This window comes from Bufo gargarizans, chromosome 4 (assembly GCF_014858855.1).
Source record: "Bufo gargarizans isolate SCDJY-AF-19 chromosome 4, ASM1485885v1, whole genome shotgun sequence".
NCBI classification, from domain to species: Eukaryota; Metazoa; Chordata; class Amphibia; order Anura; family Bufonidae; genus Bufo; species Bufo gargarizans.
In genome coordinates, this window is record NC_058083.1 from 493,286,524 (window position 1) to 493,308,769 (window position 22,246).

A 22,246-nucleotide genomic window follows, 5' to 3' on the forward strand; every position below is an offset into this window, starting at 1 on the left:
TCTAGTAATCTATATAGAATTCTTCTTTATTTAATGATTTACATACCATTTGTTTTCAGAGCTTTGTGACAAGGAAAGTTCAGTCTATGATAAATAACCTCAAAGTTGCCAGAAATTACTAGATTACACACCATGTAGCCGGCCTCCCTCACTCCTGCCAGGCTGACGGGGCACAGCTCAAACTGTGATAAGGGTAGATTCCGAGCCCTGCCGGGGGCCTGACACGGATCGCAGACACAGTCTCCAAGGAACTGTGTCCTCCCTTCCTCTTCACTGCCAGCTGCCTAAGCACAGTGCGCATGCTCCTATATGCGCGTTCACGTCTCACTAGCGGTCGGCTTTACCAGGAAGTAGCCGTTACCTCAGGCTGAACAGTGTCTCGAGCTGCTGGCGCTGACGCAGCCCGTCCTAGTGAGTGTACTGGGCAGTCCTAGGACGTGCTTCTGACGCTATGACATTGACGGCAGCTATTTTAGGGTCCCACAATGATAACTCCCTAGGGAAAACGACCTTCTTTTGATAAATAAAAGGTACTTATTATGTCATAGTAAAAACATTCATATTTTTTTTTTTTTTTATTTAGTTTAGTTTCCCGGAGAACGTGATACTGACTATTTTTGCAATATACTTTAATTACTAAAATTGTATATTTCTATTAGAAAAAAATAGCTCTGAAGTGGCCCATTTTGAGCCTTAGCAACGTTCCTCTGTCTTCTGGTTACATAACACAGTCAGTGTGGAGCGCGTCTCCACTGGTATGTAAACAGATGACAGAGGAGCGCTGCTAAGGCTCAAAATGGGCCACTTCAGAGCTATTTTTCCTAACAGAAATTTCTGTAAAAAAAAAAATAATGACAGCTGCATTTAATTTCTAACACTTTTGCATGCAATTGTATGGGAAATCCTAGTGATGCTAATATTCGCCCAGCAGAGACATTCCAGCGAAATCTCATCCGATTGGTTGCATAAACATTGATAGGGTTAATTGCTATTTCCTAAATATTAAAAAATAGAGGTCTACTCAAAAAAGTCTTGCTTCTTTAATTTACAAAAAACTCTTAACCAGGGACCGTAGAGAAGGTTTATACAGTGTAGATCAGCCAACGGTATCCAGCGTGTATTAAGCTCTGTTCACACTGCTCTTTAGGCTTTGTCAGATTTCTTCTTTGGCCCAACAAACAGCCACAATATTCGGCCCATTAAGAAACAAGGCCTGAGGATCCCATTATAGGTCAATGGGATCCATAGTGCTTTCTTCAAAAATGGGAGCTAAGACACCAGTGTGAACAGAGCCTGACCCTGCACAGGATAGAATAAAATACAATATCATTTCATGTTCGCAACTGAGGCTTTGTTAACATCTGCGTCACTCATTCATTATAGACATAAATTAAATGCTATACATGACGGATAATGGCGTCCTATCGGATTTGTGTCATAGTGCTGAATCACTGATGGTAAACCGAGCCTCACAAAGTAAAAGTAATAAAGTTATAGCAAAAATAAAATGAAAAAAATGTATATAGGGTTAAAACACTCACCAAATGATAAACTGAGAATTCATCCCCCAGGTTTTCACTGATAGTAATCTCAGATAAACTTCTTAAAGGGGTATACTCCCATCTAGGAAACTGATGACATATCACTGTGATATCAGATAGGAGCGAATCGCATAGGTGAGACCTACACCTATCTCTAGAATGATGTCCTCAAAGTAATAAGAGAGCACAATGTCCCGCCTGCTCTCCATTCACGTCTATTGCATCTCTGAAGGTAACCGCGTGAGCGAGCTCAGTTATTTTCTACAGTCCCATAGTGGTGAATGGGGAGCAAGCCGCCCAAGCGTGGCCACCTCTTTATTTACCACTGTGGGACTGCTGATGATAGCCGAGCCAGCACTCGGTTATTTTCGGGACTCCCATAGCAGTGAATGGAGGATGGCGGGCAATGCGCAGCTGATCTCTCTTCACTTCGGGGGCCTCATTCTGGAGACAGGAACTGATCCTATAGGTGGGACCTGCGCCTATCTGACATTCATTTCATAACCTAGCAATATGCCATCAATGTCCCAAATGGAAACACCCCTTTAATAAAATAAAAGACCGACATTAACTATTTACATGAAGATTACACAAGTACACCCTCTGTCCGCTCAGTCTGGACATGGGGAGACAGTCCTCACAGCGTTTTATACAGAGGTTTGCTTATAATTCTTGGTATCCAGGACTTTCTTCCCGCACATTGCACAGATCCCTGGAAGACGAAAGACAGAAAATTAATGCACATCTATACATAGCGTACATGTGTATGTAATGAGTCTGTAAACTGGCAGATTCAAAGGGAATCTGTCAGCAGTTCTGATAGCATCGAACTGCAAACAACATTAAGTAGGTCCTGAAAGTTTAAAGGGGTTGTCCCACCATAAATCTGATCACCTATCCACCTATGGCCCTCCATTCATTCTCTATGGGAGTGATAGAAATTGACAAGTACAGGGCTTAGCTATCATCGCCAGTGTCAAAGAGAATGAATGAATTGACAGCTCACATATGTGACCATCGTTCCATTTCATCCAGGGCACAGAACCATGGGCGGGACCTCCAGCAATCAAACACTTACCACCTATTCTATAGACAGGTGATATGTAGTTATGACGGGGCAACCCCTTCAATAATAACTATTTTGAAAATCATTCTGCTAGGAGAACACAGAAAATAATGTTTTCATCATTCACATGCCGTTCCTTTCCTAGGGATGGGTCTTGGATTTTTGGCTTCCTATAAAAAGGGTAAAACTAGCAGGTGCCAATAGCACCTCATACAAAGTGCAAAAAAAGAGTCTAGATGCCAAGGACTACACCGAGCCTCCAACTCCAGCCTCTGACAAGTGTGTAGACGGAGCGCCTAGAACCCACTAATTTAACCCTTAATGTGTTCTCATGCCAAACATACTTAGAGGAAAAAAAAAAAAGAACTATTAGAAGGGTTTCTATTTAGTGTTATCAGCTTCTGGAAAAGCTGGTTTGTAACCAGTATAACCAGTACAGATGTCTTCCATGTTCAGACACGGCAACATTGCTGCAGATTAGGCTACTTTCACACTGGCGTTTCTGGGTCCGCTTGTGGGATCCGTTTCAAGGCTCTCACAAGCGGCCCAAAACGGATTAGTTAAGTCCCAATGCATTCTGAATGGATAAGGATCCGCTCAGAAGGCATTACTTTGGCTGCGTTGCGTTTTTTAGACAGCGAGTAAAACGCAGCTTGCAGCGTTTTGGTGACCGTCTGACTATGCGGAGCCTAACGGATCAGTCTGGACTTACAATGTAAGGCCTAGTTCACACGAACGTTTTTTTTGCGGGTGTACGGGCCGTTTTTTTGTGTTCCGTATACGGTCCGTATACGGAACCATTCATTTCAATGGTTCCGCAAAAAAAACGGAATGTGTTCCGTATGCATTCCGTTTCCGTATTTCCGTTTTTCCGTTCCGTTGAAAGATAGAGCTTGTCCTATATTTGGCCGTAAATCACGGGTCGTGGCTCCATTCAAGTCAATGGGTCCGCAAAAAAAACGGAACACATACGGAAATGCATCCGTATGTCTTCCGTTTCCGTTCCGTTTTTTCTGAATCATCTATTGAAAATGTTATGCCCAGCCTAATTTTTTCTATGTAATTACTGTATACTGTATATGCCATTCGGAAAAACGGAACGGAAAAACGGAAAGGAAACGGAAACACAACGGAACTTAAAAACGGAACAACGGATCCGTGAAAAACGGACCGCAAAAAACAATAAAAGCCATACGGTCGTGTGAACTAGGCCTAAGTCAACGGGGACGGATCCGTTTTTCACTGACAATATGGTGCAATTGAAAACTGATCCGTCCCCCATTGACTTTCAATGTAAGTCAAGACTGATTCGTTTTGACTTGACTTTTTTTTTTTTTTACGAATAATGCAAACGGATCCGTTATTAACCAATACAAGCGGGGGGTTGTGAAAGTAGCCTTAGTAGTGCAGATTATGCACTGCAAATCTGTGACCATTTACAGTGCAATATAAGTGCATGGGATTTTCAAATCTCCATCCACGTGGAAATACAAGCACATTGTGGATTTTCAAATTCACTGCACGCTCATTATGTTGTGGACACAGCTTGTATTTCCACCCTGTGCAATACACAGAAATGTGCAGCAAAACAATCGCCGGAAAACATCTGCCACAAGGGGATTGAGTCTTAAAGTTTCCACAGGCGTTGTCACCCAGATTATGAGCCAAGTGTCTAATCAGTGGTGGTCCGATCACTGGGACAACCACTGACCATAAGAAGGTGGGTCATACATCTCCTTGCATGCTGCCACTGCTTTCATCTCTATGGGGCGGCTGCAGACAGTTGTCTCCAGCAGTCCCATGAAGATGAATGGAGCAGCACAGGATTGATCACTACTCCATTTGTCCAGGGAACTTAGGACCTCGTTCACTAGATCGTTGGTGTCCCAGTGGACAGATGCCCACCGATACGACACTTAGCCCTTATCCTGTGGATCTGCAGCTCTACAAACTTACAAGAGGTTTCTTTTCATTAACTTACCCTTCTTATAAGCACATCCTTGGCAATAGTGAGATCCTGGCTGATGAACAGAACTTTTGCAGATACGACATATTGCAAATCGATTTTTTCCATATGGGTCAAACCTAAGACAGAGAAGACAAAAATATGAACTTTACTTTATACAATTAGTAATTTGCTACAAGAAGTTAAAGGGGTTGTCTGACCCTAAAACCTGGAAAGTGTGTAACAGAAAGGAAAAAAAATGCAGTCACCTATTCATCGCCGCTCCTTACAGCCCTGTGGCACCACAAGTGTGACGTCCAGTTTGTAATCCCAAGCACCGCCGCAGCCATTCACTGGCTTCAAATAGCACATGACCACAGAGCCCTAGTGGCCACATGCCGCTTGGGGACTCGTCAAGTGTGTGGGAGCAGAGCTGCAGTACACCGACGCAAGTAACAGCTGATCGGTGGGGTGCCTGGTGTTGGACCCCCACTAATCTGGTATTCATGAGTGATCCTGAAAGGCCATCAATACCTAGGAAAACACTTTTAAAACTTGGAGACCGTCAGCAATGATTGGATAGTGTCAAACATGCCCCATGGACAAGGGAATAATAACGCCAGGTTGTCGATTTATCTATGTTTCCTGGAGAAATAACAGAGGAGTGGCACAACAGAGAGCCAGCAGTTTCTCTTTAAAGGGCTATTCCCGTTAGGAAACTTTATCCACTATCCACAGGATAGGGGATAACTGTTAGATTGGTGGGGGTCCTACTGCTGGGATCCCCGCCAATCACGGTAACAGGGACATCATACCCTGTGGAGCGGATGATCGTCACGATAGGTCATCAATACCACATCAGGATAATCAAGAAATAAAGGCTCAGGACGGGCCGAAACGCGTCCTTGTTTGATAACAAAAAAAATAATTGCTGAATGAAGATAGGATAATCAAGAAATCCCGGCACTTCCCTAGTTTGGCTTTATCTGCCACATGTACTCTGGGGGCTTGAAATGGCAGTAACCTTTCCTGGCACCAAAATTATTTGTTACCATGGTTACATCATTACGGGAAGAACATTGGGATCATTTGTCTACAACTGAACACATAGTAGCACTGTAAAGGGCTGTTACATACGTCACACAAGTTAGGGTCCATTCACACTTCCGTGGTGTGCTGCGGATCCACAACACACCCAGCCGGCACCCCTATAGAAAAGCCTATTCTTGTCTGCAGCTGCTATCTTTTGCAGAGCTGCGGACCAGAAGAACGGGGCCGCGCTCCGCATCCATTCCGTCCCAATAGAGAATGAATGGGTACGCACCCGTTCCGCAAAAATTGCGAAAACGGATGCAGACCCATTTGCGGACGTGTGAATGGAGCCTTAGGCTGTGTTCACATCACGCTTTGTCTCATGTTTAATGTGCACATAACATATATGTTAAAGGAGGCCTCTGATAGATGACATACATTCGTCATCATAGGATTTCACTGTAAAAAAAACGTATGTATTTTTTTTTTCCTGCACATGGTAGTGTACTAAGCTTTGCATCCTTCCCCGTCAAACGTATATCCTTAACATGGGACTAAAACGCGATATGAACAGCCCCTTACTAACGCACTCTAGTGCTTTCAATGGTTTCCTCACAGGGTCATATGGTCTCTCATGCTAACCGAAGACATTAAGGGGTTATTCCCATCCCATATTAGGGGATCCAGCCTCTAGCACCTCCACAAATCTCAGTAACCAAGGGGGCCACAGCACTGCTGCAGCCTATTCAGATCGCCTGAAGGGGGTGGCACAGCATTTCTCTGTATAGAGAGCGGCCGGGGAGCAATGGAGACACAGAACTACACCAATGCTGTCCCATGGAGGTCCTAGAGCAGGGATGCCCAACCTGCGGCCCTCCAGCTGTTTTAAAACTACAACTCCCACCATGCCCTGCTGTAGACCGATAGCTGTAAGCTGTCCAGGCATGCTGGGAGTTGAAGTTTTGCAACAGCTGGAGGGCCGCAGGTTGGGTATCCCTGTCCTAGAGGCTGGACTCTTTCCAAAGTGATATGCAATCACTTTACAACATTGGAATACCCCTTTAATTTGGCAACAAAAATCGGTAGCCACTAAAAAGCACTCCACTTGGTAGCAAAAGAAAAGCTGATGCTGCAAGTAACACGCAGGGCTTCCACATCAGCAGGCTGAGAAGGATGACCCGACAGCCTTCGCAGTGCCTTTTTGTATATAATGTGGGCACGCATTAGCATGAGGGGTGCCGTTTGCAATAGAGGTGAGAGGTCTACATGAGTGCAGCTCCACTTTTATTTTTTTTACTGAGATAAAAATTCACTGTATCTGGCATAGGCGGCTTTTTATAACATTAATTCAAAAGATTTGAGAAAAAATAAGCTTAGGCGGGCTAAGTGAATAAATGCATTTGCTAAATGAGATTAAAAAATATATATATAAAACAGACAAATCACATACAGAGAAATAAAAGTAAATATGAATCACTGGCCTGCAACACAATATGGAGGGGGGACTCCTGCTGCCATGTTGTTGCACATGGCTGACACCCCATGGTGATACAAGAGATAGGGATAGTGTTACAACAACCTACCTGGATAGTGCTCTCGATGGAGTTCCAATTAACTGTCTGTGTGCACCAGGTTTATACCTTTCAGCCCCTCCTCCTAAGTATGTCCAATGTGCAGCACGCATGTCTGACATAATCACCCAGGAATGTGGCCTTCTCAGCACAATAGGGGTTATGTATTTCTAACTATCTCTAACTTACTGTTCTAAGGGTATTTTACACAGGCGGATAGGGCTGTGCACAGATTACAGTGGGATCTGACTGGTTTCTGGCATGAGTGTGGGGGTTTCAGGTGGACAAAAAAAAAAAAAAAAAGAAAAAGGTGCATGTAAAACCAGCCTTAGTCACTGCATTTATATCTCTGTTCTTTCTATGCTAAGGAGTCCAGTGGGTGGTCATGTGCACTGGCTGACAGTCTCCCCTGCCAATCACTGATAGGCCCGCCCACTGGACTCTTAAATCAGACAAACAGCAGGGATTTAAATGAATAAAAAGTTTTACTGAATCTTTTCCCATAAAACTATATATCAATCTGTTAGCTCCTCCTGCTCTATACCATGATGCAGTCACCATGTCTATCCCTTTAAGAGAATGTGTGAGATGACATTGATAAGAATCTGGTTGCAGATGGCCTAAGACAGTATACAGACAAGGTCTAAGGACTCAGGGCACTAACCTCGCTTTCTTCGATGTCAAGGCTTTGTTTTCATTCAGTTTTCGGCCTCCGCTTTCTGCAAGTTTAAATAGAAGACAAATTATACTGTTTTATAAGTTAGTAATAATAGAAATCACTGCAAACAGACTACAAATCTACAGTCACTGTACATGTACAGTACATTATGTAAAAGCCAACATTACATGTAAGAGGTCTCAATACATAAAGCACAGTTGTGTAATGTAACTACCCCAACACTTTTAAAGGAGCTGTCCAACTTTCAAGACTTTAACCTGGTTTTTATTTTCTGAATACAGATTTTTTTTAAATTTTATTTTCGGAACATAATTATGGGGGCGGCCATCTTGCCTAAACTGTTCTTAACAGCATTTACAAAGCATTAAGAAAATTGCTTTACAGCACCTCATGGGCCATAGACACAATGGTCAGGAGAGGACCTCTCTGGTGACTTCTATGGGAGAGTTTTGTGACCTGTGCGGAGGTCATTGTACGAAGAAAGAATAGATGAGCTCTGACAATCACCTATTGTGAATGGTGGATCCTGTCTTATCTATACACAGAGGTGATATCCTTACAGGCAGGGTTAGAATGACAGATGAGCAGGTAACTGCAGTAAAGTGATCTGTACAGACCAAGAAGTAGCAAAAATTATTAGACATAGTGGCCAGTGAGAAAACTGCAGGATTTTGGGGGTTTAGTTTAAATATAAAAAGTGACATGGAAAATGAAAAATAACAAATCTAAAATTGTTTAAAAATATTTTAACCCCTTAAGGACTTAGGACGTACCGGTACGCCATGTTTGCCAAGTCCTTAAGGACCCATGACATACCGGTACATCCTAACTTTAAAACTACCTCCCCGGCGGCTATCGGCTGTGCCATCGGGTCCTCATGCGGCTGTAGGGGCGACCCGATGGCATAGAAGGCAGCGCGATGCCTTCCTTAGGCATCAGCGTTGCCTTCCGGTGAAGAGCCTATGAGATCCAGCCCCCTGGATCTCACAGGCCGGAAGCTGTATGAGTAATACACACAGTATTACTCATACAGCCAAAGCATTCCAATACAAAAGTATTGGAATGCATTGTAAAGGGGATTAGACTCCAAAAAGTTCAAATCCCAAAGTGGGGGGAAAAAAAGTGAAAAAAAATAAAATAAAAGTTGAAAAAAGAACGTCCCCCCCCCCCAAAATTTAAAGTTTCAAGTAAAAATAAACCAAAAACGTAATTTTCCCCATATAAAGTAAAAAAAAAAAAAAATTGGATACATATTAGGTATCACCGTGTCCGTATCGACCGGCTCTATAAACATATCACATGACCTAACCCCTCAGAGGAACACCGTAGAAAATATAAAAACTGTGCTAAATAAAAAAAATATTGGGCACCTTACAGCACAAAAAGTACAACGGCAAGTGATCAAAAAGGTGTTTGCCCACCAAAATAGTACCAATCTAACCGTCACCTCAGCCCCCAAAAAATGAGCCCCTACCTGAGACAATCGCCCAAAAAATAAATAAAAATATGGCTCAGAATATGAAGACACTAAAACATCATTTTTTTTAAAAAAGCTGTTATTGTGTGAAACTTAAATAAAATAAAATAAAAAGTACACACATTAGGTATGGCCGCGTTCGTATCGACCGGCCCTATAAAAATATCACATGACCTAACCCCTAAGATGAACACCATAAAAAATACAAACTGTGCTAAATAAACCATTTTTTTGTCACCTTACATCACAAAAAGTGTAATAGCAAGCGATCAAAAAGTCATATGCCCGCCCCAAAATAGTGCCAATAAAACATCTCATCCTGCAAAAATCATACCCTACCCAAGGTAATCGCCCAAAAACTGAAAAAAAAACTATAGATCTCAGACTATGGAAACACTAAAACATTATTTTTTTTGCTTCAAAAATGAAATCATTGTGGAAAACTTAGATAAATAAAAAAAAAAGTATACATATTAGGTATCGCAGTGTCCGTGACAACCTGGTCTATAAAAATAGCACATGATCTAACCTGTCAGACGAATGTTGTAAATAAAAAATAAAAACTGTGCCAAAACAGCTATTTCTTGTTACCTTGCCTCACAAAAAGTGTAATATAGAGCAACCAAAAATCATATGTACCCTAAACTAGTACCAACAATACTGCCACCCTATCCCGTAGTTTCTAAAATAGGGTCACTTTTTTTGAGTTTCTACTCTAGGGGTGCATCAGGGGGCTTCAAATGGGACATGGTGTAAAAAAAAAAAACAGTCCAACAAAACCTGTCTTCCAAAAACCGTATGGCATTCCTTTCCTTCCGCGCCCTGCCGTGTGCCGTACAGCGGTTTACGACCACATATGGGGTGTTTCTGTACAGAATCAGTGCCATAAATATTGAGTTTGGTCTGGCTGTTAACCCTTGCTTTGTAACTGGAAAATCTGCCAAAAGAGTGAAATTTTCTATTTTCCATTAATTCTTGTGGAACACCTAAAGGGTTAACAAAGTTAGTAAAATCAGTTTTGAATACCTTGAGGGGTGTAGTTTATAGAATGGGGTAATTTTTGGGTGGTTTCTGTTATGTAAGCCTCGCAAAGTTACTTCAGACCTGAACTAGTCCCTAAAAATTGGGTTTTTGAAAATTTCTAAAAAATTTCAAGATTTGCTTCTAAACTTCTAAGCCTTGTAACATCCCCCAAAAATAAAATATCATTCCCAAAATGATCCAAACATGAAGTAGACATATGGGGAATGTAAAGTAATAACTATTTTTGGAGGCATTACTATGTATTATAGAAGTAGAGAAATTGAAACTTGGAAATTTGCTATTTTTTTACTTAATTTTTGGTAAATTTGCAACTTTTTTTATAAATAAAAATTATTATTTTTTACTTCATTTTACCAGTGACATGAAGTACAATATGTGACGAAAAAAATCTCAGAATGGCCTGGATAAGGCAAAGCGTTTTAAAGTTATCACCACTTAAAGTAACACTGGACAGATTTGCAAAAAATGGCCAAGTCCTTAAGGGGTTAAAGGGAACCTGTCATAAACTTTATAGTGACCGTACTGAGGGCAGCATAGAATAGTGACAGAAATGCTGATGTCAGCGGTGTGTCACTCATCAGCTAAGAGTAAGTGGTTGCTGAGAACCAGCATCATAATCATTGCAGCCCAGGCCTCGAATAGAGTCACATCTACCTGAGAAGAGTCCTGGTTATTCATGAATTCCTGCTCTCCTGCCACCTGCTGATGACTGACAGTCTTCTACCTAGTTTTCTCCCTTTCTCTCTAGGAGAGAACTGCCAATCATCAGCAGACGGGCGAGAGAGCAGGAGATTATGTATAACCAGGACTCTTCTCAGGTAGATTTGACTCTTCTCAAGGCCTGGGTTGCAATGATTATGATGCTGGTTCTCAGCAACCACTGACTTTCAGCTCATTAGGATAATAGATTAGTTCAGGAGCAGCACCACGAGCGGCTTGTAGAGAGCAGAGATGGTGGTCATGCAATAGCTGGGCAGGGGATCACAGATCCAACGCGATCCATAGACATATATGTATATGGGATTTATAGGCTGTGATTTTAGTTGTAAAATATGCTTGACAAAGGCTATCCTTAGCCGAAACGTTGCTGCAATTTTTATGCTTTGTTGTGAGGTGTTCATCTGAATAAAGAAGAAACTTGGTGATATGCTGCTGTGGCTCCCTACTTTCAGCTCATTAGTGACACACCGCTGACATCAGCATTTCTGTCACTAATTTATACTGCCCTCAGTGAGGTCAACATAAAGGTGATGACAGGTTCCCTTTAAACATAAAAATGCGATTTAAACAGCAGGCCATTTTCTGATGGCACATTCCCTTCAAACGTTCAGCCCCAACCAGTTGTACCCGCCACTCCAGCTTCTTTCAGCAGTCTTCCAGTCCCCATCCTGCAAACTCCAAGACAGACAAGCTCACGTGCACTGCTGCAGCCAGTGACAGGCTTCTGCGATAATGTGCATCACGTCACTGCTGAGGCCGGTCATCGATCGCAGCAGTGCATATAACTTCCGTCTGTCTGAGAGTTTAGAGGATGGGAACTGGAAGACAGCTCGAGGGAATGGAGCAGGCGAGTGTATTATTTTTCCCAACAGGTACAATAGACTGGGGTAAGTAAATAAAGCTGGAAACCCCTTTAAGGTTACCTGCATACATTGTGGATTAGGCAGCATAATACAGTACTAGCAGAGAGTATGAGATTAGACAAAATGTACACTTTGGGGGAGATTTATCAAGACTGGTGATTTCCGCACCTGTCCTGATATCCCCTGCATTGATGGAGGATGCGCCTAATCTATGACAAGGCGCAGGACTCTTTATAAATTAGGCGCATTCTCCGGCAGTCTGTGCGTCTAACCAGAAATCTACAACAGCTCAGAGCTGCCCTAGATTACTGGCTTCATTTATGCCCGAAAACTGGTGTACATGAAGATAAATTTGTCACAATGCCCCCTTTCAGAAAAGTGGCAAGGACGGTGAAAAGTGACAGATGCGACTTTTTAATGCCACTTTTCTGGAACAAAGGAGATGATAAATCTTCTCCTTTGTTTGTTTTTGTTTTTTTCATGTGGAAACTGACCTGCCGTGTGGAATTAGTCATTCGTACAATGTTAATTGATTGGGAGATTTTTTTTTTGTGTGAATTTCAACATTTGCAACACAAGGGGCGAGATCTGCGGCAAAACCGCAACAAATCTGCAAGTACCACATGCGGTTTTTGGTGCAGAAACACATGTAAGATCGACACGGAAATCTGAGCGGATCTTCTGTTTCTAAACCTGCACCCATGTGCAGGTAGCCTAAGGGGGTACGTGTTAGGGTCCATTCACACGTCCGTTGTTTCTTTCCTGATCTGTTCCGTTTTCTGCGGAACAGATCTAGACCAGATCTGTACCCATTCATTTTCAATGGGTCCTGGAAAAAAAAATCTGACATTGTGCTGTCCGATTTTCTTCAGGACCCATTGAAAATGAATGGGTCCAGTTCTGGTCCAGATCTGTTCCGCAAAAAACAGAACAGATCAGGAAAGAAACAACGGACGTGTGAATGGACCCTTACGCTGTAAAACCGTCAGCCATCTATGGTCTTCCCTTTGCTATTGGCTAGGTGATGGTCATGCAGTATACTATACCCCTCCTTCTATCATGAGCCCTCCGATTAGAGAAATCAGACTTGGGCTAGCAATGTCACTGAAGGTTGTACATCTATTTCATAGCTTTTAACCACCTTGTAGTGATGGCCACTAGATGGCAGCAAATGTGAAACCAGCAATATGCCACGACTTATTTTACACAAATAACACAAAAGCGGTTTAGAAAAACGATTAAGGCCGTTTGGTGGATTTCTCCCTCAGAAAATCTCTCCCATCTAATATTGCCTGCCTTTGAACAGACGGCACAGACAGATATATGTTCTGCCGCATCAGTGAAATCAAGTCCAATGTTACACTGGTAAAACTCAGAAAGAAACCTGTGATATGATTGTTCCTCCATCCACTTGTATTTGGATTGTAGAGATCAGCCTCTCTGTACCCTGATCCACCGTCATGACTGTCCCCAAACAGACCAAGGTTCCATCTAAGAATGCGGTCCAAGATATGGTCATGGACAACAATACGGACCTACAGGTGAAACTCGAAAAATTTGAATATTGTGAAAAGGTTCAATATTCTAGGCTCAAAGTGTCACCCTCTAGTCAGCTAATTAATCCATACCCCCTGAGCAAAGGGTTCCTGAGCCTTTACATTGTCTCTCAGTCTGGTTCAGTAGGAATCACAATCATGGGAAAGACTGCTGACCTGACAGTTGTGCAGAAAACCATCATTGACATCCTACATAAGGAGGGAAAGCCTCAAAAGGTAATTGCAGAGGAAGTTGGATGTTCCCAAAGTGCTGTATCAAAGCACATTAATAGAAAGTTATGTGGAAGGGACAAGTGTGGAAGACAAAGGTGCACAAGCAGCAGGGATGATCGCAGCTTGGAGAGGATTGTCCGGAAAAGGCCATTCAAAAGTGTTGGGGACTTTCACAAGGAGTGGACTAAGGCTGGAGTTAGTCCATCAAGAGCCACCACACACAGACGGATCCTGGACATGGACTTCAAATGTATTATTCCTCTCGTCAAGCCTCTCCTGAACAACAAACAACGTCAGAAGCGTCTTACCTGGGCTAAAGAAAAAAAAAAAAAAAAAGAACTGGTCTGTTGCTCAGTGGTCCAAAGTCCTCTTTTCTTATGAGAGCAACTTTTGCATCTCATTTGGAAACCAAGGACCCAGAGTCTGGAGGAAGAATGGAGAGGCACACAATGCAAGATGCTTGAAGTTTAGTGTGAAGTTTCCACAGTCTGTGTTGATTTGGGCAGCCATGTCATCTGCTGGTATTGGTCCACTGTGCTTCATTAAGTCCAGAGTCAACGCAGCCTGTCTACTAGGAGATTTTGGAGTACTTCATGCTTCCTTCCGCAGACAAGCTTTATGGAGATGGTGACTGCATTTTCCAGCAGGACTTGGCACCTGCCCGCACTGCCAAAAGTACCAATACCTGGTTCAATGACCATGGAATTACTGTGCTTGATTAGCCAGCAAACTCGCCTGATCCTGAACCCCATAGAGAATCTAGAAGGCATTGCCAAGAGAAAGATGAGACATGAGACCGAACAATGCAGAAGAGCTGAAGGCTGCTATTGAAGCATCCTGGTCTTCCATAACACCTCAGCAGTGCCACAGGATGATAGCATCCATGCCACGCCGCATTAAGGGGCCAAACCAAGTACTGAGTACATATGCATAATTATACTTTTCAGAGGTTCTACATTTTTCTATTTAACATTCTTTTTTTTATTGATTTCATGTAATATTCTAATTTTCTGAGATTGTGACTTTGGGGTTTCATAAGCTGTAAGTCATAATCATCCAAATTATAACAAATAAAGGCTTGAAATATCTCGCTTTGTATGTAATGAGTCTCATATGTTAGTGTCACCTTTTAAGTTACATTACTGAAATAAATGAACTTTTGCACAATATTCAAATTTCTCGAGTTTCATCTGTAGAAAATAGCTATAATGTACTCATGTGCTGGTGCCAAATACCGGCTTAGGGTACTTTCACACAAGCGTTATTCTTTTCAAGCATTGGGTTCCATCCTAGGGGCTCAATACCGGAAAAGAACTGATCAGTTTTATCCTAATGCATTCTGAATGGAGAGTAATCCGTTCAGAATGCTAGGATGTCTTCAGTTCAGTGCCAAAGTTTTTTGGACGGATAAAATACCGCAGCATACCCAAAGTGTTCCGGCAAAACTGATCCGGTTTTGCGGTCTGCGCATGCGCAGACCTTTAAAAATAGGAAAAAAAATAAATACCGGATCCGTTTTTCTGGATGACAACCGGAAAGACGGATACGGTATTGCAATGCATTTGTGAGACGGATCCGCATCTTGATCAGTCTCACAAATGCATCTGTTTGCGTCCGGATTGCCAGATCCGGCAGGCAGTTCCGTCGACAGAACTGCCTGCCGGAATTCTCTGCCGCAAGTGTGAAAGTAACCTTAGATCATGAAACTGCGCCTCGACTAGAAGGTGCCGACACCTGGAGATACGCTTCACTTCTGGCAATCTTCAAAAGCGCAATGTCAAGAACTTACATCTATTAGGCTTTTGTCCACACTTCCATTTTTTACGGACAGCATACTGGTCCATTTATTTTAATAGGTTTGTCCATGTTTCAGCGATTTTCTGTGGATCGTGTGTCTGCAAAAAATCCACGGATGCGTGCACTACTTTCATCTGTGCCCCGAACTGTACAGCTTCATTGATGTCTATGGCTCCGTGAAAATCACGTTGTTCAAGCCAGATGGAAAAAGCTCATGAAATAAATTTTCATCTGTGCAATGTCCGTGGATTACAGATGACACACGGAGAGTAAAAGCTGACAGATGGACCAACCACAGATCCTTCACGGATTATATAAGGATGTTTTAATTCACTTATGTCATAATGACACGGAAGTGTGGACGAGGCCTTAGTTGACCGACGTGCAAACAGAACAGGGTTCTATAAACACCTATGGGAGGCCACGCCACATGCACTTTGCATGTGGCACTTCTATGGCTTCAAATGGGCCCATCGGGTTTTCTACGTTTTCTTTTTTTCCCAGGATAAAATAGGCTATGCTCGTCAGGCTGGGGGGGAAAAAAACAGAACTGCATATAGATGAAAACTATTTACTATGGTAGGGAAGCAGTGCTGAAGGAGAGGATGGGAAGAGGCAGCAGCCGGCACAATGTCTGAGCACAGGATGGCGGCAGCGCTTCCACCCCCCTTTTCCCCTATTAGAAGTGGGCACACAGAAGCATGGCTTTAAACCCACAGAAAAAGTCTAATAGAAAGCTGAGCGCTAGACAAGACACATGGTTTACCTGTGGTATTCCTGGCCCCTGCCTTCCATGTATCTGGGGTGATGACTGTGCCCAGCTTCTTCTCGCCTGTAAAGAAGAATTCCCATCTTGTATAAATTATGTATTCGCCAATGTATCGTCCAAAAGGCTGTCTCACCTCAGCAGATGGCATTCAACAGAAAGTTAATACAAAGCACTTACTAAGGGGCTACTTACACACTAGCGTTTTTACTGGATCCGGCATGGTTCAGCAAAAACGCTTCCGTTACTGATAATACAACCATCTGCATGACCGGATCCGGTTGTATTATCTGTAGCATTGCCAAAACAGATCAGTCATGAAATCCATTGAAAGTCAATGGGGCACGGATCCGTTTTCTATTGTGGCAGAGAAAACGGATCCGTCCCTATTGACTTGCATTGGGGGTCACACCGGATCCATCTTGCTCCGCATCCCAGGACGGAAAGCAAACTACAACATGTTGCGGTTTGCTCTCCGGTCTGGGAACGCAACTAAACAGAACAGAATGCATTCTGGAGCGTTCTGTTCTGTTCAGTTACGTTTTTTCCCCATTGACAATGAATGGGGACAAAACTGAAGAGTTTTTTTCCGGTGTTGAGACCCTATGACAGAAAACTTAAGCGCTAGTGTCAAAGTTGCAACAATGTAGCGGAAGTGAAAGAAGTATGCGGCACTCACCGAAGCACGTGAATATGTATCTCTTTATTCAGTCCTCAGCATTCGGACGAACAAGTGGGGTTGCGAGGCGGACACGCTCCTGCAGATGAGTGGCGGCTACGGCCGTTTCGCGCAATGTGTAGCGCTTCTTCTGGCCAGAAGAAGCGCTACACATTGCGCGAAACGACCGTAGCCGCCACTCATCTGCAGGAGCGTTTCCGCCTCGCAACCCCACTTGTTCGTCCGAATGCTGAGGACTGAATAAAGAGATACATATTCACGTGCTTCGGTGAGTGCCGCATACTTCTTTCACTTCCGCTACATTGTTGCACTTGATACCGCCTCCTATCTTTTTGCTGAGCACCACGTATGAAGCACCCAGCTACACTGCTGTCATTCTAGCCTGTATCAAGGACCGAAGTTTATACCTGTTGTCAGCAGTGCCGCCGTGTTCTACTCTTATCTATGTGTGCTAGTGTCAAAGTTGCCTAATGTATTGTGATTGTCTCCTTTGCTGGCTCGATTCATTTTTCTATCACATTATACACGGCTCGTTTCCATGGATACAATCACCCTGCAATCCAGCGGCGGTGGTCGTGCTTGCACAATATAGGAAAAAGCACTAACCTATGTGCGCTCCTATGGTCCAGGCCACCAGACAGTCAGATGCTTTTTCCTATAGTGTACAGGCACGACCACTGCTGCTGAATTGCTGGGTGGTCGCAACTAGGGATGAGCAAATTGACTTGAGATGAAACATCCGAATTTAATTCGCATAAAACTTTATTTCAATACTGTACAGAGCGAGCACTCCATACAGTATTAGAATGTATTGGATCCGATGAGCCAAAGTTATCACTTCACAAAGTCTCGCGAGACTTCACATAATAACTTCATAAATGAATTACTACTGTAAAAAAAAAAAAAAAAAAAAAAAAAAACATTCCCAAACTCGGGTTCAGTACCAAGTGGTACCTTTGAACCGAACCAGAGTTCGGGAAATGTTTTTTTACTGTAGAAATCAATTTATGAAGTTATAACTTTGGCTCATCGGAGCCAATACATTCTAATACTGTACAGAGCGCTCGCTCCGTACAGTATTGAAACAACGTTTTATGTGAATCGACTTCGGATGAAACATTCTCTCATCCCGAGTTGCGACCACCCTGCAATTCAGCAGTAGTGGTCGTGCCTATACACTATAGGAAAAAGCATCTGTCTGGTGGCCTGGACCATAGGGAGCACACATAGGTTAGTGCTTTTTCCTATAGTGTACAAGCACGACCACTGCCGCCGGATTGCAGGGTGGTCGCAACCATGGAAACGAAAACCTACAAATAATTGCCAGACTGCTTATAAACAAATATCATTTTATTACATAATTACATATAACTATATAATCTAATAATGAGCAGTTTATCTTGGATGATGTCATAAAGTTTCATCACCTGTATATTAGCTACACATTTGGTCTTTATGGAAGAAAAAAAAGAAAGGAGGAGAAGGGGAATCTGCATTTACATAATCACATTGAATTTACCAATTATTGTATATTCAATTATGTCTTTCTTTCGGGTGGCCGTCCTTCATTTAATTTTTATTGGCATGTTTTTCTAATCTCTAGTGCCCATTCTATCCCATGATTCCAATCGCATTTACATAGAATGCGCGGCGTTTTCAATGACTATCAGGGCTGACATATGCAGTGTTTCAAAGGGATGGTAGAGGCACGGACTCGCGATACTATGTGACGCGATCCCGTGCTGACATCGTCATGTGACCGTGGCCACATGGTAATACGTAGATCACATGACCTTTGAGCGCTGCCCAACGCAACTGCGGCTCACTCCTAATGCCACAGAGTAAGATCATCAATTTTTGAATAGTGATTGGCTGATCTGTATATTTAATCTGTGTCCCCCAGTGATGACGCCACCCCCAGACGAAGGTTCGCCGTAACGCGTGTCGAGGTTGGCGCCACCCTGGAGGAAGCACGTTCTATGTCCTTTTGATTGCGAATGAATTTGGCTTTGCACTTGCACTTTATGTAAATCATGTGTATACTGACGGGCAATTTCCTCCAGTTGATGTCGCCTTCTTTTCCCTGCATCTATGTCTTTTAATCATGTTTGTAAGTTATATGTAATAAAATTATATTTGTTTATAAGCGGTCTGGCAATTATTTGTAGGTTTTTGTTATGGTGTGTGCCATAGGCTTATATTGGCAATTACTCTAATCAGTACAAGAATTCCTGGTTGGGGCAAATATAAGGTATTACCATGGAAACGAGCAGTGTATAATGTGATTTACAATAACACACCGCCAGGCAGAGGCATCCGCCCAGCAGTGTGTTCGGTGATGTCACCGACTCTGATGGATGGGCTTTAGCGCTGCCCTAGCTGTTTTACAGGCTAGGGCAGCGCTAAAGCCGGCCCATCAGTACCGGTGATGTCACCGGGCTTCCTGGCAGCCCCATGGAGAGCCCGGTATGTCACCGGAACTACGGAAAATGCTTTTGCCCTGCGCGATTTAGCACAGGGAAAAGGAGAGCATCGGAGCATGAACTTTTTTTCTATTTACGTTCAGTTTTTTGCACTCCGTACAAGGAACCATTCATTTTAACAGAGCCGCAAAAAAAAAAAAAAAAAAAACAGAAGGTACGTATGCCTTCTGTTTCTGTATTTCCATTCTGTTCAAACATAGAACATGTCCTATTATTGCCTGCAAATAACGATCTGTGGCTCCATTCAAATCAACGGGTCTGCAAAAAACCCAGAATGCAAACGGAAGGCATCCGTATGCCTTCCGTATCCGTTCCGTTTTTGCGGAACCATCTATTGAAAATGTTATGCCCAGACCAATTTTTTTATGTACTTGCTGTTTAAACATTATTGTATGCTTTGGTTTCCGTTTGCAATCCGCAAAAAAAACGGATCACAAACAGAAACCAAACGGAAAAACAGAATGGAAAAAACAGAACTGAAGCGGAAAGACTACTGAAAAAAAAACAACAACTGAAAAACGGACCGCAAAATACTGAAAAAGCCATACGGTCGTGTGCAGGAGGCCTTAGGCTACTTTCATATCTGCGGTTTTGTTTCCAGCTTTGAGATCCAGCAGAGGATCTCAAAACCGGATAAAAATGGTTGCGTTTTGATTTACATACCAGTATGAATCCGTTCTGTTAGGATATGACTGTGTTAAATCGAAACAAACCAGATCCGCCACTAAATACATTGTAAGTCAATGGGTGACGGATCAGTTTTTTTAAGATCCTAAAAAAAAAAAAAAAAAAAAAATCTGACTCGTCACCTCTTACTTACACCGTTTTCAGTAATGGATCCAGTTTGTTCAGTTTCCATGACCAGACACAAAACTGTAAACGAAATGCTGCCGGAACGGAAGACAACCTGATGCATCCTGAACGGAGCATAGCCCACTCAGAATACATTGGCCCTAAACGGATCCGTTTTGGCCTGGTTTTATGATCCTTTACCAGATCTCAAAACCGATATGCAAAATCGCAAGTGTGAAAGTAGCCTAAGGGCTCATGCACACGACTGTATGCCCCCTGAGACCTACGGTCCGTGAGTGGGTCATATGTCCTGGAGCGGCATACATTGTGCGCACGGGAGCGCACAGCATAATAGGTTATATGATCATATGAGTGCGGGACAATAGTCCCATGGGCAGCCCGCTGCGCACAGTATCATAGTAACCCATGAGGTATGCCGCTGCGGGACATATGGCCCGCTCTCGGAGAGCATACGGTCGTTTGCATGAGCCCTAATAGATATAAAATATTATACAAGGAGCATAGTGTCCCATGTAGAGGCCACTGCACAACTAACTTGCAGCCACAAGCCTGCACGGTTAGCAAATGAAGTGTTAATTAACTGCTGATTGTTAACGGCTGCCAGTTTTAGGCCTCATGCACACAGCCGTACTGTGATTTGCGGCCCGTGAATTGCTGATCCGCAAAACACAGGTACTGGCCGTGCGTATTTTGCAGAATTGAAGGTCTGGGCCTCAATAGACCAGTCCTATCCTTGTCCGTGATGTGGACAAGAACAGGACATGTTCTATATTTTTTTTTTTTTGCGGGGCTGAGGAACGGAGGTATGGATGCGGACAACACATGGAGTGCTGTCCGCATCTTTTGTGTCCCCATTGAACCGAACGGGTCAGAGCCCCGATGCGGACCCAAACAATGTTCATATGCATGAGGCCTTAGGCTAAAGGTCCTTTGACCTGGACCAATATATCGGGAATAAACTAAACATCCCTAAACTAAAGGGACTGGTACAGGGATGGCTTGTCTTCATACAGTCACTGTCTCTGGGCAGCAGTTCTCTGCTTGGATCTAAAGCGCAGAAACAATGGGTTTTGGGGCCAGTAGTACAGGATCACCAGATGGATGAGCATTTGCGGACGTAGGCCTCAAACTATTGAATACTACCAATAAAAGCTATCCAATCCCACAGGCGTCCACGTACAGCAGTAGAGCTAATGAACAATTTGGTCAAATAACGCTTCCAATCCGCAAAACAGATACATGTGAATTATCCAGTGGAAAGGAGAAGCGCTGAGGTGCACTCAGGGGCTAGAACCTGCTTCTCAGTGCACCAAAGCCCTAATTTGCATAATAAATATAAGAGCTAATGCAGACGACTGTATGTATTTTGCAGTCCGCAAAACAAGGATCCGCAGGGAAAAAAAGGATGACATCCATGTGACGTCCGTCTTTAATCCGTTTTTTATTTTTTTTTACGGATGCATTTAACAATGCCAAGATCAGGACATGTCCTATTTTTTTGCGAAGCGGCATTTCTGTTTTTTTGCGGCCCCATTGAAATGAATAGTTCCGCATACAGGCCGAAAAAAAACGGACATGGACAAAAATACGTTTGTGTGCATAAAAGTCCAGTATCGTTTTATAAGCAGGATCAACCCTACCAGTCAGTATGCCTGGTTTAATAGGGTTGATCTTGGTGACTGATGCTCTTTAGCAGAGCCTGCGTGGTCTCCAAGCTGTGGCTGTTTAAAACCCCCAACATGTACGGCATGATGAGAGTTGTAGTTTCTGTAACACCCACGGGCTGGTGACCACTGAACGTGACCCACGACTGTGTAACATAGTAAACACCTGAACACACCGATAAAAGACCCAAGACAAGTGCGGCCATGTCATATAGCTGTCGTGCCCCTGTTAGTCCGGCGACACTTACAATTGTCGCACACCATCCTCTCTTCTGAATGCTCCAGACAGCGGAGGAACGTAAACAACGTTCGCTTCCGGTTTCGTCACTTCCGTTCG

The 22,246-nt window shown here is 43.2% G+C and overlaps 1 protein-coding gene across 1 annotated transcript; it reads right to left on the reverse strand.

Moving 5' to 3' along the window:
* On the reverse strand, positions 1–22,243 carry CRIPT (CXXC repeat containing interactor of PDZ3 domain). The gene is made up of 5 exons (XM_044289752.1): positions 22,158–22,243; positions 16,271–16,336; positions 7,820–7,874; positions 4,589–4,692; positions 1–2,253 (listed from the first exon to the last, which is right to left on the reverse strand). The coding sequence occupies exons 1-5, from the start codon at positions 22,171–22,173 to the stop codon at positions 2,189–2,191; spliced, it is 306 nt and encodes a 101-aa protein (XP_044145687.1). The 5' UTR covers positions 22,174–22,243; the 3' UTR covers positions 1–2,188.
* Between the last annotated feature and the right edge of the window lie 3 nt (positions 22,244–22,246).